The sequence below is a fragment of the Xenopus tropicalis genome, chromosome 5 (genome assembly GCF_000004195.4).
Source record: "Xenopus tropicalis strain Nigerian chromosome 5, UCB_Xtro_10.0, whole genome shotgun sequence".
Taxonomy (NCBI): Eukaryota; Metazoa; Chordata; class Amphibia; order Anura; family Pipidae; genus Xenopus; species Xenopus tropicalis.
The window spans coordinates 27,953,621-27,974,412 of NC_030681.2; the positions used below are offsets into that span (position 1 = coordinate 27,953,621).

The 20,792-nt window shown below is 38.1% G+C and overlaps 1 protein-coding gene across 3 annotated transcripts in view; it reads right to left on the minus strand.

The window, feature by feature from the left end:
* The window catches only part of tasp1 (taspase 1), a 119,301-nt gene that overhangs the window by 20,299 nt on the left and 78,210 nt on the right, over positions 1-20,792 (minus strand). For 2 of the 3 annotated variants that reach the window (XM_018093794.2, NM_001127096.1), the window contains 3 exon segments: positions 10,344-10,454; positions 1,174-1,284; positions 969-1,042 (listed from right to left, as the gene is read on the minus strand). In XM_018093794.2, the coding sequence (XP_017949283.1) occupies positions 969-1,042; positions 1,174-1,284; positions 10,344-10,454 (296 nt within the window). 3 annotated transcript variants of the gene reach the window in all.

Sequence of the window (20,792 nt, forward strand, 5' to 3'; positions counted from 1 at the left end):
TTAACTTGGTGCATGTTGGTTTCTGGGTGAAATATCCACTTAAAATAAGGGCAAGCTCTTAGTTGGGTTTAGGCCACTTTACCACCTGCTGAAAAACTTCCTGTGTGCCATCAGCCTTAAATGAGGATGCAGAATTATGAAGTGAAGATTATCGTCACAGGCATATTCATCTTCTTTGTAAATTACCTCTTTGTAAAGTAAACAATGTTCTACCAAACCTCCATCTTCAGATCCAAAAAGTATATATTGTTATATAAGGCTCAGGCTGGGAAAGTAGTGAATAGAGTATAAATGGTTCCTAGGTTTCTCACTTATACATAGTGAGGGGCACCAGGGTAAGTTTAGCCTCATCTGGCACATGCTGGGGGGAGAAGCCTGGTGTCTCATTCTGTGTATAGCTTTGCCATAGAGAAGGTGTCTCTCTGAAGAGAGAAGAGTTGCTGCAGAGCAAAAGGAGCTCGAGGCTCTAAGGTAATGTGCTGTACCTTGTTTGTAATGTAGGAAACCCTGTTTAGACCCCACAGGAGCGAGGGTTATTTTCTTGTAAAACTGGTGACTCTGCAGAACGAACCTTAAGGACACATAGTGCGTATATCTGCTTCTGTCAGCCTTGTGTTTTTCAGGCTGATCAGATGTTGGCCTGAAAATCGTGAAAGTGGGCGTTTCCAGGCCGACCGCCGATCTACTCCGTGTGCCCACACTAGGTGGTTGCTGTAGTATTTAATGCAGGCACATGGAGGAGCGTAGGCAAGCGAATCCCCTTCTCTCAGCCTGGTCGAAAAATGCAGGGTTGAGAGAAGCAGATATATGCACCATGTGCCCTCGTCCTTATTTATAATGCTGTTTTGTTTGAAACCAGCTTTATGGATAATAAAGAGCAGAGGAAATCATGTTTAAACTGCAATTTGAAATCCCTGACTACTCTCTGCCTTAACTCTACCAATCCCCACAATACGGAACATTCTTACCTTGGCTTTACCATCCTGCGCTGACATGTAACCAACGCACATACTCTCTGTTGTATGACTCCATAGAAATTCCACTGTAAAGAAAAAATAAAATCTGTTCTATTTAAAAACCAGAACAAAATGTTAGTCAAATGCTGAGTAGAATTATTTCCCTCGCTATTTCCAAACATCATAACTTCCCTGTAAGAATCTCTCACCCATTTACCTAGCAATGCCTGCTTTTCATCTGCAGAGCTGGGTTTTGTGGAACATCTGCATGATCGAAGTACAATAACTCCGCCAAGAATGCTCTCTTCATTTGCTAGGAAAGGTGAACCTAAAAAGAACAAAAACAGTTGTTAGGGGCAAATTTAGCAAAATTCAGATTTGTGTAGTTTTGTCTACCACAACTAAACTCACAAATTAAAAAAAACATAAATGATTCCATATTTAATAAAAACCATGACCAAAAAAAAAGGCACCAACATGCAAAAAAAACAAACAAACACAAATACATCAAATTGTGAACTTTATATTACTTGAAATGCAGGAATAGTTTCCCCCAAAAAATACAAAAAAAAAACAAAAAACAAATACCTTGAAGAGAAAGGACATAAAAAATTTTTGCCTAGGACTCCCACTGACAGCTAACAGATAGCATATTTTTTACATTCACATTTTTCGTGGTTTAACACATAATAAAAGGTGAAAAGATTGTGATTTTAGCACAAAAGAAACACAAATGGTGTACAAAAAATACGACCATTGGTAAACCTACCCTAAGGGCCTTATTTATCAATTTTCGAATTTGTGAATTTGAGTTTGTCTTTCTAAATTGATCAAACTCACATATCGGATGCTAGCTTATTTATTAAAGTGGTAAACTCAAATACTCAAATATCTGTGTTCAAAACAAACTCGAATGAAACTTATATGGCTTATATATGGCTTGACCGACTTCTATAGAAACTCGCAAGTTTTTAGATGGCAAAGTGTTACATTCAAGTTTACATTGGGTTTTTTGCACTTTATAAATACCAGACATTTGAAGCATAACTTGAATTTGAGTTTTTAAGCAGCAAAAAACTCAAATCGAGAAAAAAATAAATCAAACTCAACTGTTGATAAATCACCCCCTAAGTGTTTGCACAAATGGAAGGCTTGGTTCTCCTTTACACTGTGTGTGGCTTTATATGAAATCTGGATATTTTGGTGCTATGTCATAAATCAGATTATTTATAATTCTTTATTTTGTAATTTTTCAGGTATGGGGAAGGGATACAGAAGGCAAAAGGGAGGGGTAGGGAGGGGGAAGGAACATTGCATATGATAATCTTGACATTTCTTATACATTTACAATTTCAAGCAAGCTGTCATCAAGTTATTTCTACATTTTCAGGTAAATATTCGTTTAACTAAACCTTATAAACATTAGTTCCAGAATGCTTCTTTTGAATGACTGATATGTGGTAATTTTTTCATAAGGATCTTAAATAATCTAGCCAGGGAGTCCAAATATTTCTGTAGTAATTGCTTTGATTATGTATCATGAAGGTTATTTCCTCCATTTGCCTGATATCTTCCGTGTTAGCTAGCCATTCTGTAAAGAGGGGGGGATCGACTGATTTCCATTTTCTGGGTATTAGTGATTTAGCGGATTGTAATAAATGTAATGTGAGTGGATCTGAAATAGGGACATTGTTACGTAAATAGATGTTGAGTAGAATTAACGCGGGCATAAATCAGATTATTAATAAGTACCTTTGACATAGGTGAATATTTGCTATTCGTTTCTTGAGCTTTTAGTTACTTCAGTATTCTCCCATGTTCACAGTCTTTCTGCTTTTATAGTGTTCTTAAATGTGTGCAGTGTTTAACATTAATATTTGTATGCAAGGTAACATTTAGCATAGTATGGTCTTCAGATTTTTGGGGTATAAAACAAACAAAAACTTAAACAGTAGAGTTCAGGTACTCAACAGACATTATGGTTTTTTTTAGGTTTAAAATCCCAAATGTAAATTTAGGGGCACACTTAAGTGCACAGGCGCACAGTTAATTAGAAAGTGATAATGTATTGACCTAGCCCCAGCATACACATCCCAGTCCCAAATATTAAGAGATTTATCAGTGTCTTTTTCCACTTCTACTTTAGGCAGGCCCTTTAACATCTATTTCGTACAGCAGTAACTAATGATATCATGTAATTGATAACATAAATACATCCAAGTTTTTAGAAGGTGCTACATGTAAATATGAATGATAGATACATTTAGATACAGGTATAAGACACTTTATTCAGAATGCTTGGGATCTGGGTTTTCTGGATAAGGGGTCTTTCCGTAATTCGGATCTTCTACCTTAAGTCTGCTAAAAAAATTATTTAAACAGTAATTAAACCCAATAGGATTGTTTTGGCTCCAATAAGGAATATTTATATCTTAGTTGGGATCAAGTACAAGGTACTGTTTTATTATTACAGAGAAAAAGGAAACAATATTTTAAAGTGTGAATTATTTGATTAAAATGGAGTCTATGGGAGATGGCCTTTCCGTAATTTGGAACTTTCTGGATAATGGGTTTTTTCGGATAAGGGGTCCTGTACCACAACAACCATTGGCTGCTTGAAGGCCAAAGGGATAACGTTGTTGAAAATCCAATGTTTAGATGGACGATACTCTCAAGTCACATGTTAGAATTTATCTAAAACGCAGCTAGGGAGAAGATTGTATTTTTTATTCTAGTAATCAAATGTGAGCGAAAGAAATATGTCAAAAAGTGGCTTAGTGGTATGTAAGCATGAACAGCATTAATGTATGCACGATGTGACCTTCACTTAGGTTGGGCATGTCGAGATCAAATACTCCATGACTAGACAAGACTACAACATTAGCATTTACTACTGTCCGTGACCACAATTACAACAACTTTATGCAGGAACATTCTGCTTCACTGGTGTGAATATAAAAAATTTTGTGAAACGTACAAACCAATATTTTGCTATTAGCAATCGCTCAAGACATTCTGAACGTATTAAAATAATAAAATATCTATGACAACCTTGCAGAATGTTTGGCATGATTTTTAAAGAACAGATCAGAAACACGTCCTTATTTCTAATATTTATATCTTTTGGAAGATGGACATGTTTACACAGAACCTTGTGTTTGCTTTCTAACCCCTCAACAGATCGTGATCCAAGCTAACACCACTTAACAAATGTGTTTTACATTTCCAATTATGCCCAGTATTTTATTTTTAGTTATTCCTGATTGGTTGGCTCTATGATTATAAAAGTAAAACCTACATCTGCCATTGGTTTGTCTATCACCTGCAGCTTAAAAGCTTCCAAGTGCCGAAGCTGAACATTCCCCTTCTCAATCCCTTCCAAAACTATTTAGAGTACTTTAGAGCTTCATTCTTCAATGGATGGAAAGAATGGTCAGAAATAGCATAAATAATGCACTTTGTCTACATGCTTATATATTGTGTCAAATAGAATGAAGGGTAGAAGATACCCATTCGGTTCTTTTTTTTGCCCCTGCATTATAATTTGTTTATTGGATCTATCCAAGTTTTGAATGACAACCTGTTGAGTATAAGCGCTTTGACTATTCAGGAAATTAGGTGCAAAAATATAACAATATAGTGCAAGATTACTGTAAATCAAGCATGTTCGCATAGATATGTGTTTACTTTTCAGTCTTCAGAAGCCTTAAGCACACTCTTGAGGGCTGTGACAGACGGGGAGATTAGTCGCCGCGCAACAAATCTCCCTTTTTCGCGGTCGCCGGTGGGATGGCATACGCAGTGCGGCGATTTGCCGGTATCGCCAAAGTTGCCTTGGGAGATTAGTCGTCCGCGACAAGGGTGATTTGTCGCGCGGCGACTAATCTCCCCGTCTGTCACAGCACTTAACCAAGCTGGGGGACAAAAGTGACAGTAATGTCAAAATTGAAACAGATTTCCATGTTTTTCTGTTTATCAGCATCTACTACATATTCATTGGCAGCAACATTTTTCTAAAAAATTATGAATGACATCAGGACCCCATTTATGACAAATGAAATACAAAATCTATTGTATGTGAATGCTACTAATGCTAATGCTACAATGGGTGTTTTAAGGAACTGTTCCACTTTTAGTAGAGTAATATTCAGAGACAATTTGCAACTGGTCTTCATTTTTAATTATTTGTAGTTTTTCTTAATTATTTAAGTTTTTGTTCAGCAGTTCTCCAGCTTTCAGTTTCAGTAGCTATTTGGTTGCTAGGATCCAAATGACCTTAGTAACCAGGGTGTGGTTTGAATGAAAGACTGATATTTGAATAGGAGAGGGCCTGAATAGAAAAATCAGTAATATAAAGTAACAATAACAATTAAACTGTAGCTTAACAAATAGTTTGGCTGCTGGGGTCAACAAGTAGTTTTTTGGCTGTTGGGGTCAACAAGTAGTTTTTTGGCTGTTGGGGTCAACAAGTAGTTTTTTGGCTGTTGGGGTCAACAAGTAGTTTTTTGGCTGCTGGGGTCAGTAAATGGACCCCCATTTGAAAGCTGCAAAGAGTTTGAAGAAATACTTCAAAAACTATGAAAAACAAATCATGAAGACTAATTGAAAAATTGCTTAGAATTGGCCATTCTATAACATACTAAAAGTTAACTTAAACTCTTATATTGTCACCGCTTCCTATAGTAATCTATGGGAAATGTGGTGTAGATCTAATGGTGACACACTGTCCTATCCTCCAAATGCTTACTTGAGCATTTCTAAGCAGAGGTCCATTTGCCACCATTATACATGCTCCAGTCATCCCATTTCCCCATATACAGTATTTCTATAGGAAGTAGACGCAAAGGAGAGTTTTGACCATTGTGTTTTACCTTTCCATGATGGTTTAAAAACCCCATGGGACATTAGCCTTTTGCAACATGGAGCTAATGCTTCTGCTACTCTTTATGCATGGCTTCTGTCATCAACAGAAGGAGCTACAGGTTTCCTTATTCAGGTCACTATTGCCTGAAAACATGAATCTGGGCCATTAAAGAATAAGTAAACCTTTTTTTTTTTCTATGAGTAAAATTACTCTAAACAGCCTCCAGAATTACCCCACCCCCACTTCCTGTTCAGGTCTCTCATCAAAAAAAACCAAAACCCTGCTAATGCACAGACTGGCTCCTGCTGCCTCCAGGCATGCGCAGAAGGCTCTCCACTCCGACAACCTTGTCGAATTGAAGAGAGAACTGAACAGGAAGTGGGGGCGGGGCTTCACTCTGCACAAGGAAGAAAAGAAAAAGAACACCTTCTGACTGAGGAACCAGGTCAGAGAGAATGCTGGGACAAAGATAGGTAATTCTGGAGGCTGTTTAGAGTAATTTTACTCATAGAAAAAAAAAAAAAAGGTTTACTTATTCTTTAACGTGGGTTCCCAATAGTAGAAACTCATGGCATCCATCATGATTAAAATTTGACTTGAGAAAACTTCAGTTATCAAGCTACTGGCACATACACAATTAAGATACATAATTATTTTTTTCATGATGTCAGGAGAATGAACCTTTATGCTATGAAATGGCACATTCAAACAGACCCATATATGGTTCTGCCATAGCTTTTAATAATGATGGCAAGGCAAACCTTAGGGATCCTATTTACACAGGTGTAATGTTAATTTTATGTGAAATGTCTAATAGAAAATTGAAGGTATATTCATAAAACATTGGTTTATACAAAGCACATAAACATTTGACAGTTCCACATGTAACATTTCCAATTCCAATAAAACTATTAGCCCCATGCTTTTACATTATCTGATCCCCCATGTTGCTCTGTGAGGAGTCCATCAACATGACCTATAGGTAACTTTTTATGTAAATTAATATTGTAAAGAATAGTTTTTTAGTGTTAGTATCACTTTAAAGAAGTCCATTGACATCAATGGAAACAAGATAACAAAAAAAGGGCAACAATATCAGTGAATATTTTTCCCCATGAGTTTTCCAACAGCAACAGTTGCTATAGTTGTTTTACAACTGTGTGGCTTGCAACCATTTACACCACTGCAAAAACATTAGTCCTCTTCTTTTTAAATATGCAATACATGGAATAAATTGTATTATCGCAATGATTTTCTTTACACAATTTTAGGGCCCATAAATATTGAAGAAGCATTTTTGGTCCGACCTCCAAACTAAACCCCTAAAGTTGTTAGTCCAGCTGAATGCTGCTAATAATGACCAATAATATAGAATATGATTGTAGCTATTTTTATAATGGGCTTTATTGATCAGTACTGCTTCATCCAACAGACGGTGAGAGACAGCGGGCGATGATAGCTTTTTAGATGCAGCATAATCATTTCTGTGCCATTCTGATAACACTGGATAGTTTTCATTTCTGACTTTAAATGAAAGCTAAAAATGAGCATTTTCACAAAAGGATATACCTGTTTACACAACTGGATAATCTCTGCTAAACCCGCGAGGGTGGTGTAATTGCTGTTTAAATACACTTATGTAAATCTTTGTTCTGGTTTTAAACAGTTTCATGTGATCATTATCAGACTGTAACGTCACATTCAATTTGACTTTCCTTATTCTCCAGTTGAAAACACTTGCTTATCCTCTGGAGGAAAATACAGGGCAAAAGTGAAATCATTTCACCAAATATAAGCCTAACATATCACATGCTTGTTTGCTATATTTGTATAGATACAATTACCCTTTGCACTTATGACATAATCAGGAACTCAGCTTTAAACACAGACACATAAGGTTTGAAGGACTTTTCTTCCAATCTGGAAGGCATATGTGAAAACAGAGCCATTGCAGAATATTCATAATCTCTCCACTTCATGCAGTGCATTTTGCGCCTGGTACAGAAATGAGTTCTTAAAGAGAAAGTATTGTGGCATTACTAGGGTGAAAACATGTATACAGGTATGGGGCCTGTTATTCAGAATGCTCGGGACCTAGGGTATATCAGATGACGGATCCCTTCGTAATTTGGATCTCCATATCCTTGGTCTGCTAATAAATAATTTTATCATTAATTAAACCCAATAGGACTTTTCTGCCCCAATAAGGGGTAATTATATCTTAGTTGGGATCAAGTACAGGTACTGTTTTATTATTACAGAGAAAAGGGAATCATTTAACCATTAAATAAACCCAATAGGGCTGTTCTGCCCCCAATAAGGGGTAATTATATCTTAGTTGGGATCAAGTACAGGTACTGTTTTATTATTACAGAGAAAAGGGAATCATTTAACCATTAAATAAACCCAATAGACCTGTTCTGCCCCCAATAAGGGGTAATTATATCTTAGTTGGGATCAAGTACAGGTACTGTTTTATTATTACAGAGAAAAGGGAATCATTTAACCATTAAATAAACCCAATAGGGCTGTTCTGCCCCCAATAAGGGGTAATTATATCTCAGTTGGGATCAAGTACAAGGTACTGATTTATTATTACAGAGAAAGGAATTAAAAATGTGAATGATATGATTCGGGTTTGAGTTGAGTTTCCAGTGGATCCCATACCTGTACCATAAACTTGTATAAAAATGGTTTTAAATCCAGTGACCTATTCTAAGAAGGTTATCAGTTGGGGAGTTGGGGGTTATCATATATTTTGTATGCTTTTTGAATTATTAACATTCCTACTCTGCTTGTTTTCAGCCTGCAATTGAAAAAAGCTGTCTGGTTGTTGGAGTCATGGAACCCAGGAATGGAAAAAAAAAATTGAAAAGCATATTAACAAAAATGGTTCAGTTTATTGCCATACTAAATTTTGTATTTAGACCATTTTTTATTACTCTGCATTCTGACTTAAAAACTGTTGCCTCCTGCAGGAAACCACGCATCTTTGGAAAACAAAGTGAAGTATGTTCCTTGCCACCGGCGGCTCACTTTATTGCATTTCAGGGACATTATTCGCCCCGCAGCAACTGAGATTAACCAAAGGTGACTAATCTCCCTATGGGTCATCACCCTAAAACTAGCAAAACTTTAAAGGAATACTGCCACGGGAAAACATGTTTTTTTTCAAAACGTATCAGTTAATAGAGCTTCTCCAGCAGAATCCTGCATTGTAATCTGTTTTTCATTTTAAAATTTCACATGGGGCTAGCCGTATTCTTCATTTCTCAGGGTGCCACAGCCATGTGACCTGTGCTCTGATAAACTTCAGTCACACTTTACTGCTGCGCTGCAGGTTGGAGTGATATCACCCCCCTCCCAGCAGCCAATCAGCAGAACAATGGGAAGTTAAAAAGATAGCAGCTCCCAGTAGGTATCAGAATAGCACTCAATTGTAAGAAATCCAAGTCCGGCTTGGGACTCCTCCAGTTACATGGGAGTAAGAGAAACAATAGGTTGTAATTTAGAAGTAAAAAGTATACCATAAAAATCATGACAGTATCCCTTTAAGTTAGATTTAAGTTGAAATGTTTTTTTTTAGCAGACTTAAAGCGGACCTGTCACTCTAAGAAATAATTCCAAATTTATTACTATCATGTTAGTTGAACAAAATAAACTTTGCTTAATGCAAGTTTCTTGTTTATGTGACAGAATGGGGGACCAGATGCCCAAACTCATGCGCTCGTTACACAACTAAATGCAGGGAGAAGAGGGAGGGGAAAAGTGAGAATTGCAGTGACATATAGGAAATGCTAAACAGAAAGTTAAAGTTACTGACAATAACTTTAACTTTCTGTTCAGTATTTCCTATATGTCACTGCATTTCTCACTTTTCCCCTCCCTCTTCAGCAGGCAATATATGATTGACAGCTGGGATTTTTAAATACCTTTATAATGGGTTTGCATGTGTTAATAAAAATTTGGGTTTCATGTTTAATTTGGAAAGGACTTTTATTATACAGATTTATGCTTGGGTGACATGTCCCCTTTAAGGTTTGGAGATACAAATGATAAAAAGATCACTTAAAGGAAAACCTCAGGTCCCAGGTATCCTGGCTATTGTAGCCATTATCCCATTCCTGTATTACAACTCATAACATCAACAAATCACAGTTTCTGTGAATGTGTTTTACAGGTTATGCATGGCTATTGTGTGTTACTATTGTGTAATCTACATTGTATGCCAGCTGTCAGGCAATACAGAAAATATATGGCGACCCTCCAGTTACATGGGAGTAGGAGAAACAATAGGTTGTAAGCATTACAGTTGCCATTACTGTAAAATCTGACAGAGCACATCATGAACCATATACTGTACAGAACACTCCCATATAACAAACTATTTTATGTGACAGCTACATCTATTATTCCATATTTTTAAGCAATTGTATCTCAAATACTCAAATAATTCATGTAATATTACACATTGTTGCTGATGGAGATAAGTTTACAAGCAGACAGCTTTATCTTGCTCTTACCAATGAATTTATTTTGCATAGACTCTAGCAAAGCTTGGTGAGCATCTTCAGCCTGCAACGCAAGCGAACATTCTCTGGCCAATATGGTCCGTACAAGGTGCTCTCCACAGCCTACAACATGAAATGTACCATAGGTTAACAATGATATTTTCCATGCACAAACACTACTGTATTTCTATACATACTGTACAACATAAAGTGACATTTTTATCAAATAAGCAGGACTGTACATTTTTACAATACATAAAAAACCAAAACAGGGTAAGGAAACATTGGATAAATATAAATATGCACCGTTACAAAGATTTAAGTACAAAGTGCTACGAGATATAGGAAGTCCTTGCCATACAGAGCTTAAAACCTAAGTCAGTTGGTAGCATAATGGAACTAACAGGGACATAAGCATCCAGTTCAAAATGACTGGGGCCCTTAAGTGCCAAAACTGGACCAGTGCTCTTTATAGGGGATTTCTGGGATGGCACCAACACAAAAAGGTTTAAGATGAGAGAGAGCAGTATATGTGGGAGGACTATGTCCATTTTAGAGAGTAACATGTCGATCAGAGCTATCTCTTTAGCAGGACATCCCTGTGTTATATAAACAAAATACATTTGGGTCTATAGGGGTCTACATCTAAAGACAAAGCCTTCTTCATTGTTTTTTTTGTTTTTTTTTTTAAATTCTTTATTTTTGGTTTTCACAAGAAAAGGGGAGGGGGGGTACAGAAAGGAAAAGGGGGAGGGGGGTACAGAAAGGAAAAGGGGGAGGGGGGGGAGATAGCAGTCATACACATAGTTATTTGGCAGTAAGTAAGGCAACATCTGACAACAAGTCATAACTGTCTATTACTGTCACATTTTCATATTTACACATTAACGTAGTCACATCCTTTTAACAGCCTTTTCAGTGGATTCCGAAATATACCTTTTCGTTGTCTTTAAACCTTAGGATTTTAGAAGGGTGGGTGGAGGGGTCTGTGTGGGTGGGCTGGTAGCCCTTTGTTGTGTATGCCCGTTTTGGCTTAATTTCTGTAGGTAGTTGGTCCAGGGTGTCCAAATGTTTTTATAGTATTGGTTTTTGTTTTGTATTAGAAAGGGTATCTCCTCGAGTTTCCTTATTTCTTCAACTTTGGCTAGCCACTCACTATAGGTGGGGGGGTTGGGGGATTTCCACTTTTGAGGAATCAGCGACTTTGTAGCTTGTAACAGGTGTATCGTGAGTGGGTCAACTAAGGTTATGTTTTTTTCTGGTATTGCGTATAGTAGTATTGAAGCGGGATGGTCTAGTTTCCTTCTTCATTGGTTTATCATCGCTAGAACTTTTGTATTTTATAAACTGAATTTTCTGTACCAGCCCAGAGGTTCTGAATCCCTGTAATGATTCAGGGCTTCAAAATATTTTCCCAAAACCGCCATAAAATCAGCTTTAAAGGACAATGAAAGGTTAATATAAATTAAAAGTAAGTCTAAAGGCATTCTTTTTAAGTACTTACTGCATATCTAAATTCCCAGATCCCTGCTTGCTTCTCTGAGATATGGTGCTGGCAGCCTACAGCAGTGTGAAGCCTACAGTGACATCACTGAAATCTCTCTCCCCTTCCTGTAGGTGCCAGCGGCAGCCTTCCTATTCTCTGAGCATGTGTGTAACTTGATCCTGTCTCCTGTTCTGAGCTACACATGCCCACCAGCCAATCAGAAGCGGATCTGGCAGAGGGGAGGGGGGGAGGGAATGAAACATATGTGCAGTATGAAGCAAGGAGGGAAAGGAAGGGAGAATACCTTTTTAGAGATGGCTGCCTGTTCTAGAAAATGTGAAGTAAGTGTGAGTGAGTAAATATTTGATTAGGTGAGCCAAAAGTGTGGCGTTTTTACTAAACAATAGGAGGACTATTGGGCAGTATGCTTTTTAAATTTTGACTTGCATTCTCCTTTAAAAAAAGAACCCACACACCAATGTATTCTGCACAGGAAATGTTCCTGCAGAAAAAGCAGCGGAAAAAAAATAGCGCAGTCATTTTTTGTGGGAAAAAGTAGCTGCAAAAAATGTTGCCATGGAAAAACGCCCATTGGCCAACGCACTGTGAGAATATTCGAGAATAAATAACTTGAATACATTGAATTTTTCGAGTTTCCAAACTATGCAACCAAGTGGACAGATTTTACTTGAGTCAACCAACTACAAAACTGTAACAATCTCTAAAAAAAAACCTGGTTACACAAAGTAAGGAGGCAAAACTCAAAGCTGTTTTACAACTGAGAAATCCAAATATAGAGAGTAGATTCAAATGTGTTTCCATTTTGCCAAATAAAGGGCGAATCATGGTCACTGATATTGTATATATGATACAAACGGCTTTTACTCAGGAGATGGATAAATAAGCAAGTTTTCTTCACCTCCCATTGGTTTGGCAGTATATGTGTAAAATGTTATGGAGAACACAATTTTTTCTTAATGTGATCGATGATTAACAAGTTGTTTATTTCTTTAAAGTAAAAATATAAAGAAAAATTAGTCTAGTATGTACAGGCCAAAAAACTCTTTCTTTCTTTTTAAACAATTCCAAGTAATGTTCTACCTATTTGTGTTAGAACTTCCACACTGAATGAACAGGTTTCCCAATACAATAGGGCTCATTTATGTCCGCAAGTGCTTTTCTCGTAGTTACTTGCACCTAAAACCAATTTCATCCCGATTTGCAACAAGCACAATTTTGGATGCACCTGCAGTAGGCACAGTGCAATTATGTAAAGAAGATCGCCTACTTGCGTCGACAATGATGCAAAGAATTGTGGGGAAGATGTGCACTGTTTGGGAAAACAGGAAGAAGGAAGTGCTCGCAGCTACCCCGGGCTGGTGCTGTTTTCTCCTAACAGGGGCACCAGCCCGGGGTACAAGGTAAGCGATAAGGTAAGCGCCTGGGTGTCAATAATCTTATCCTCAAGGCCCTATATAAGCCAGTGCCTTCCTGACAACGATTACTGGAACACTGATTCATGTATGTGTTCTAGCCCATTGTGCCTGAGTTCCTGATTTGCCCTGCTTGTTCCTTAGTCCTGTTAGTTCCTTGTTCCTGCTTCCCATTCTTTATATCAGATCTTCTGGTTTTGACCCCTGACCTGTTTCCAAGGACTTGTATTGCCTGCCAAGACCTCTTTTCTGTTTTTAGGGACTTGCTTCAGCTTGCTGCCTGCCCTGACCTCTGGTTTTTTATTTGGCCATGTCTTCCGGTAGTATCCTCTGTTCCGTCACTCAGATTTCATTTTCATTTGTTGTCTTCTTCATCATTGTCATGTGTTTAAGTCTTTCATTAACCAAGTTATAAGCACAGTTAAAGTATTCCTGGCTCTTTTAAACACCAAACATGGAAACCACATTAGGCTCCTTCCCGCAAATCCCAGCCTTGACATGCATTTATAGGCTGATCTCCACTCTGTGTAGCTCTGCACAGGCCAGTCTGCTTTCCTCCACCTGTGTTTAAAACTCAGACGGAGGAAAGCAGACAATCCACCATGTGTGCCCTTGCCCTCACATTTGCCCTTACTGACTCCCCATCTCTCCCCCTGTAATCAAGTGAGTTTATTTAAGTGGAAAGATTAGGCTCAGCATAAACAAACCCCTCCTTCTCACATCATGTGTTAACTGGCAGTTTGAATACCCTCATACCAAAATTATCCATGATTTTGCTCTCTAGGAAACTTTTCTTTCCTTTTCTTTTTATAGTTTATCCACTGGGCATAGTTAGTTAATTTGTTTTTGTTTTGTTTTTCTCTATTTAAATTACTTATTTTGTTTCTCTGTAAGCAATCTATTTTCTTCATTTCTTATCTTTTTGAAGGACAAACTGTCGAATGTGACTATTGTTGTACAACCTATATTTAAATAATTTGTCATTATTCATCCTACTTGTTTATTGCGAAACTTCAAGAAAATGTTTAAAAAAAGAATACCCTCATACTACCCCTCAAGGGTTCAAAATGCTGGGAAATTTCTTATCACTCATTAGAACTGAAGAAGCCACTTGGAAGAGTGGTGAAAAGTCTATATGTTTTAGACTTAATTCTACTAGACACTGGTCTGAAGAACAACAAGGTTGTTAAGTAAAAGCACAAATAGGCAAGGCAATTTTCAACACAATCCCTAATTATTGAACTCATGCTGAACAAGAGGTTACGTTGCCCCTCTAAGGTCATGGCCAAGCTACAGCCAAACGGTTCCTTACATAAACAACAGTAGTAGGATAAGTTATACATGCCTTATGACAGGCAATTGTTAGCACATAGTTTGCAGCTTTATAGCACAGGGATTTGGAGTTGATCTCAGTGACAAGGAGACAAAGATTTAGAAAACATATTTTACATAAGAGAAAATGCATCATTCCATTCCCTGCATTGTTTTGCTATAGTGAGAAGCTGGAAACAATTAAGGTAGAAGCTGCCAAACACAGAAGCTGTAGGAAGAGATATAGTGTGCAGCTCTGGATTAGACAACAGGCGTGATGTTATGCGCACAGGAGAATAGCCATAATGGGCTTTGTATAGGATTTGTCTCATCAGGCACCTGCAAATCTGAAAAGTAACAGACCAGGCAAATATCAACTTCAACAACTACACGGAAAAACTTATGGTTAGGTAAACAAGCTCCTTTCTTTTATATTTCAAAGTAAACCCAAAATGCATTATGAGGTAAATCGGGCTAACAGGACAACACAGAAACTTGCCAATCTGCATCACATCTTCTGCCACTGTCTATGTACAATCTCTTTACACATGGGCACATTGTTGCTTTCATCCTATCCACTAACTGCAAAGTAAGCAAACCATTAAAGGGCCATATTATTTTCCAGTGGGTGTATACACACAGAAAGAAATAAAATCACAATTGGTGGGCAAATGCTTAACACAGAGAAAAAAATACATCTCTCTTCATATAGCGTTTGGCTTGAGATTTCCGCCCTCTATGCTACAAGATTTCTGGCACCTACAGAGTTATTGGTACAGGTATGGGATCCCTTATCTGGAAACCTGTTATCTAGAAAGTTCCGAATTACGGAAAGGCCATCTCCCATAGACTCCATTATAAGCAAATCATTCTAATTTTTAAAAATGATTACCTTTTTCGCTGTAAATATAAAACAGTACCTGTACTTGATCCCAACTAAGATATAATTACCCCTTATTGGGGGCAGAACAGCCCTATTGGGTTTATTTAATGGTTAAATGGTTTCCCTTTTCTCTGTAATAATAAAACAGTACCTGTACTTGATCCCAACTAAGATATAATTACCCCTTATCGGAGGCAAAACAATCCTATTGGGTTTAATTACTGTTAAAATAACGTTTTTAGTAGACTTTAGGTAGGAGATCTGAATTATGTAAAGACCCCTTATTCGGAAAACCCCAGGTCACAAGTATTCTGGATAATGGGTCCCATACCTATACTATAACTGACCACACGTTTAGATAAAAGTAGTCCCATAGACTCCATTATAAGCAAATAATTCTAATTTTTAAAAAATATTTTCTATTTCTCCGTAATAATAAAACAGTTCCTTTAACTTGATCCAACCAGCAGCAAGAAACACCATTGTGCCAGTGCTCAGTCTAACCAATATTCTGAAGTTAACCAGCTGCTAGAAACGATAAAAAGCCATTATTTGTACACAATAAGGAGAGAAAGATTGCCAGCGCTCAGTTTGCCTTTAAAATTCATTTTTAGATACCATTAATTCTTATTGGAGGTAAAACAATCTTAATGTGTTTAATTAATGTTTAAATGATTTTTTTTTAGCGTAAGGTATGGAGACTCGAATTACGGTATGACACCTTATCTGGAAAACCCAAGCATTCTGGATAACAGGTCCCATTTTTTTTTTATCAGGCCAAAAGGGACCAGCTGTGGGGTTATTATCTCAGAAAGTCTCTCAATGGAGCAGCAAGTTTTAGTCACCAAATGACTATAGCCTGCGTATCCCCACCACAGAGCAGATGTGTGTGTTTGTCTGCCTGAGTGTCTAATAGTAATCCTGGCGGCTGCGTTGCGGGACAACAGGCGTCTGACCCGGGCAACTGCTGATTATAATTTAGAGAGGAAAGACTGTGGCTGTTTCGGCACCAACCAGCGGAGGTTTTAGATGCAAAAACACCCAGAAAAAAAAAAAGTTAACGATACAATTACGTAGACAGTGGTATTTAAATTATCTGGCCTCTGTCCCTCGCCAGCAGGCAGAGGCTTGAATGTTGGTTGATGAATAAAAGAGGGTATGAATAGAAATATAAGAATTAAAAATAACAACACTTTAGGGGTCATTTTTGACCACAAGAGCAAAATAGTCGCACTCAGTCCTTCCTGCCTTTTGTTCCAAATTGCACACTGCTGAATTTATTGTGGCATGGGAAAACTAGAGCTACTGCCACCTTCTGACCAGATGGCAGCTCCAGGGTTGCCTTTGTGGCCAGCGTCAATTTAATGAAGATGTTACTCGCACACCAGATATTACATCAGCTGGACTTTGCAGCTGATTTCCAAAAAAATGTGTGCAAAGCCGCGTTAATTTTGGGAAAAACTGCTGCAATTGTTCCAGGTGCAGCTCAACTGCATCAAGTGCAATACCTCCACAATGATGCTAGAATTCTGGGAAATACACTGCATTGTGAGAATAATTGACAATTGCTCTCAAAATTGCATTCAAAACTAGCCTTGCAATGTGCCAGACAGGGCTGTATTTGGGTTCTGTGCCACGCTCTTGCCACACTAGGCACCAGACCTACATGCGTCTCAGTGTATGAAAGTGGCGTCACTTCCACTGCCGGCACTCAGGATGGCCCTCACTCCTCCCTAGCTCCATCACTGGATTTAAAAGGCAAGTCTCCACTGGCAGCTGGGTTTTTTATTTGTTTTTTTTTTTTGTTTAAATAAATAAACAAATAAAAAACATATTACATAGATATAGGCACTCGGGGCTGCCGCATGGGTCCTCGAGTGGTTATATAATATATATATATACAGTATATACTGTATATATAATTAAATTCCAGGTTGAATAGGCAGAATATAATGTGGCAAATAATTCCAAAAAACTGTAGGGTATTATTTTAGGTCTATTAATGACATAATAAAAGTTTATATGAAGCTGATTGCCTCATTCATTAACATTAATTCTTGGTTTATTTGCATCAAGTCATCATTGGGTTTAAGAGGGTGCTGAGCATTGTCGTTCTGCAACAGATCACTGACACTGACTCCCTTGTACTGCATAGGGCAAGAGCTGTGACTAGGGTTGCCACCTATTTTTGGCACCGATACCAGTCTTCAGGTCATCAGAGGGCAGTGATGTTGGTAAGGGGCAGGGCAATGATGTAATGGGGCAAGAATATTGGTGGAATCAGTGGGGAAATGGCAGGCTGGGAAGGGAAATGGGTGGTATAGAGGCAGCCTCTAATTACAAGTGGTGATTGGCAGCAGAGAGGGTCAGAGAAGGAAGACATCTATAGGTACGGTGGCCACCCCTAAGTACATTTCCTGTATATTGTAATACTGGCACCAGCCCTAGCAGGTAATTTATTGGTTAGGCCAGTCAATAACCAGTTGGGGGACAACCCTAGCTGTGACCCACTAGAACCATAAGCATTACAAAGTGCAATACAAAGTATAGGTATTTGTTACTTGCAAGGGTTTTATCCTGTCATGGAAGTTAAGATCCTATATGACTGTAACTTATTTTTGTTCTGTAGACTCTAATGTCAAAAAATTAAGATTTAGAGGCTTACTTGTGGATCTTTTTTTGGCTCAAGCAGTAAAAAATAAAATGCCCAGAAGTGGCAGCCCTACACTTTATACACCTCTGGGAAAATCGGAACCAGTAATTACCCTTACAATTACACAATGAGAGGCTACAGCCAACATGTTTTTGTCTAGGACTGACATAGCAATCCGAGCCGTGAATGGCATTTAAACAAACAGTAATTACTATTTTGTGGTCAGTATTTTTGAGTTGAGAAGTTGAATGAAGAAAGTAGATGGCAAAACAACTCTCAAGAGTCAGCTGTAGGTCAGTGTGGAGTGGGGACCTGTAAAGGTTCCTCGCCCAGAATATTTCTCGGTGCATGATGGTGTACACATTATACTAAATTATAATTTATTACCATCAATGCATATAACACTACTGAAAATGCAAGGGAGGTATGAAATACCATGTTAAGACTCCAGTGATGGAGAGGCCAGGGAAAAACTCAAGCCACACACAACCCTAACCAACAAAACCTTAACCTGCACCCAACCCCAAACTGCAAATTGTTGACTTTGTAGGAGCTGCACCCAACCCGAACCCATATTTCTGTACCTCTGGTGCCAAGACAGGGAATGTTTGGGAGTCGAGAAGCATATATTTTTTCCAGTCTGACCTGCATCCAAAACAGAACCTGCAATGGTCACTCAAATTTTAACCCTGCCTTTGAGTGAACCTGCAAGTCCCTCTGGTTTTGAGTCAACCCTACATCAGTATAAGACTCAACAAGAGCCACATAAAAGCCAGAGGGTACGAGTGCAACAATTCTAGCCATAGTTTGTATTACCCAGTTAAGGGCCCACCTTTTTCTATACTGCAGGAATCCACTAACACCAGCTTGGTCTGCCTAGAGAGCAATATTGTGTGATTTAGAATAGACAGTTATATTCTTTGAGCCAAACTATTAGCTTCTATGCATCATGTAATCCTCTGCTGGGTTCAATTAAAATCTAAAGGGAAGCCATAATTCCCAAGTAAGCAAATTTATATTTATTTTTTTTAAAAATAGCAGAAAAACTCACATTCATAGTTTCCTGCCATTGAATGCATGAACAGCTAATCCACCACAAAGTACTTCATCCTGTATGAAAATGTATACTAATAAGCAAGCTCATACGCTTTTTTCTTACCTCCTGTTAGTTTGTCTTTAGAGTCGCACATTTATGTTGCTTAAAGATTTATTTGTTTAGTTGCACTGCTGTTGATCTACTTATTCTGACTACCCCTCCACCCCTTATCCTTCTACTTAATTGCTCTATGTCCTTTGTTCATATGTATATGGCAGGGATCCCCAACCTTTCTTACTCGTGAGCCACAGTCAAATTTAAAAAGAGAGCAACACAAGCACCATAAAAGTTCATGGAGGAGCCAAATAAGGGCTAAGATTGGCTATTAGGCAGCCTCTATGCACACTATCAGCTTACAGGGGGCTTTATTTGGTAGGAAATCTTGTTTTTATTCAACCAAAACTTGCCCCCAAGTCAGGAATTCAAAAATAACTACCTGGTTTGGGGGCACTGAGAGCAACATCCAAGGGGTTGGTGAGCAACATGTTGCCCCAGAGCTACTGGTTGGGGATCACTGGTATATGGGTTAAATAAAACAACTTTTACACTATGCAACTTATTGGAAGTGTTATTGGCCACTCTGCAGGAGAGTCATCTTCTGGATAAAAACCCAACAACACTTGCAAAAGTGTATGCCATTTAGTGGGTTGTGCATCCATCATCATGCATCAAGATATCATATCTTATAGATTTTCCTACCTAAATATAAAGGACTTTCCCCATATATTCTGAAACTGAAGCACTTCCTGAAAAGAACAATCACTTCTGGGAAAAATGAGAAAAGACTAGCCTTCGCTCTGTTGGTCACATTCTTCATCAAAGGGATTCTGTCATTATATAGTTTTTATTACTATATTACACTGTTCACATTCGAGATAATTGATTCTACCATTTAAAATATTCTTGAACCAATACATTTTTTAGTTGTAATATTGGTGTGTAGGCGCCATCTCAGTGCATCGTGCCTGAGTCTGAGCTTTCAGAAGGAGCCAGCGCTACACATTGGAACTGCTTTCAGGTAACCTATTGTTTCTCCTACTCCAATGTAACTGGAGGAGTCATGAGCCAGATGTGGATTTTTCACTACTGAGTGCTATTCTGATATCTGCCACTAGGTGGGGAGCATTTTTAGCAATGCAGGCATCAGGGAGCTGTTATCTTTCTACCTTCCCATTGTTCTGCTAATCAGCTACAGGGGTGGCGGGGTTGATATTACTCCATCTTGCAGTGCAGCAGTAAAGAGAGACTGAAGTGTATCAAAGCACAAGTCACATGACTGAGGGCTCCTAGGAATCTAAGAATAGCCCGCCATGTCAAATTTTAAATTGAAACATAAGAAATCTGTTTCTTTTTGAAAAACGCATTTCAATGCCGGATTCTGCTGGAGAAGCTCTATTAACTGATGTGTTTTGTAAAAAAAAACAGTAGCATTCTGCATATTGACTAGTAATGAGTGAATTTTTTCACCAGGTATGGATATGTGGCAAAATCCCACATTTCGCCATTGCCAGATTTTTTTCGCAAAAGATTTCCAAAAAGTCGCATGTTAGCCGAATTTCTAAGTGAAACAGGACTCCCAAAGCTCATCTCTAATATTCA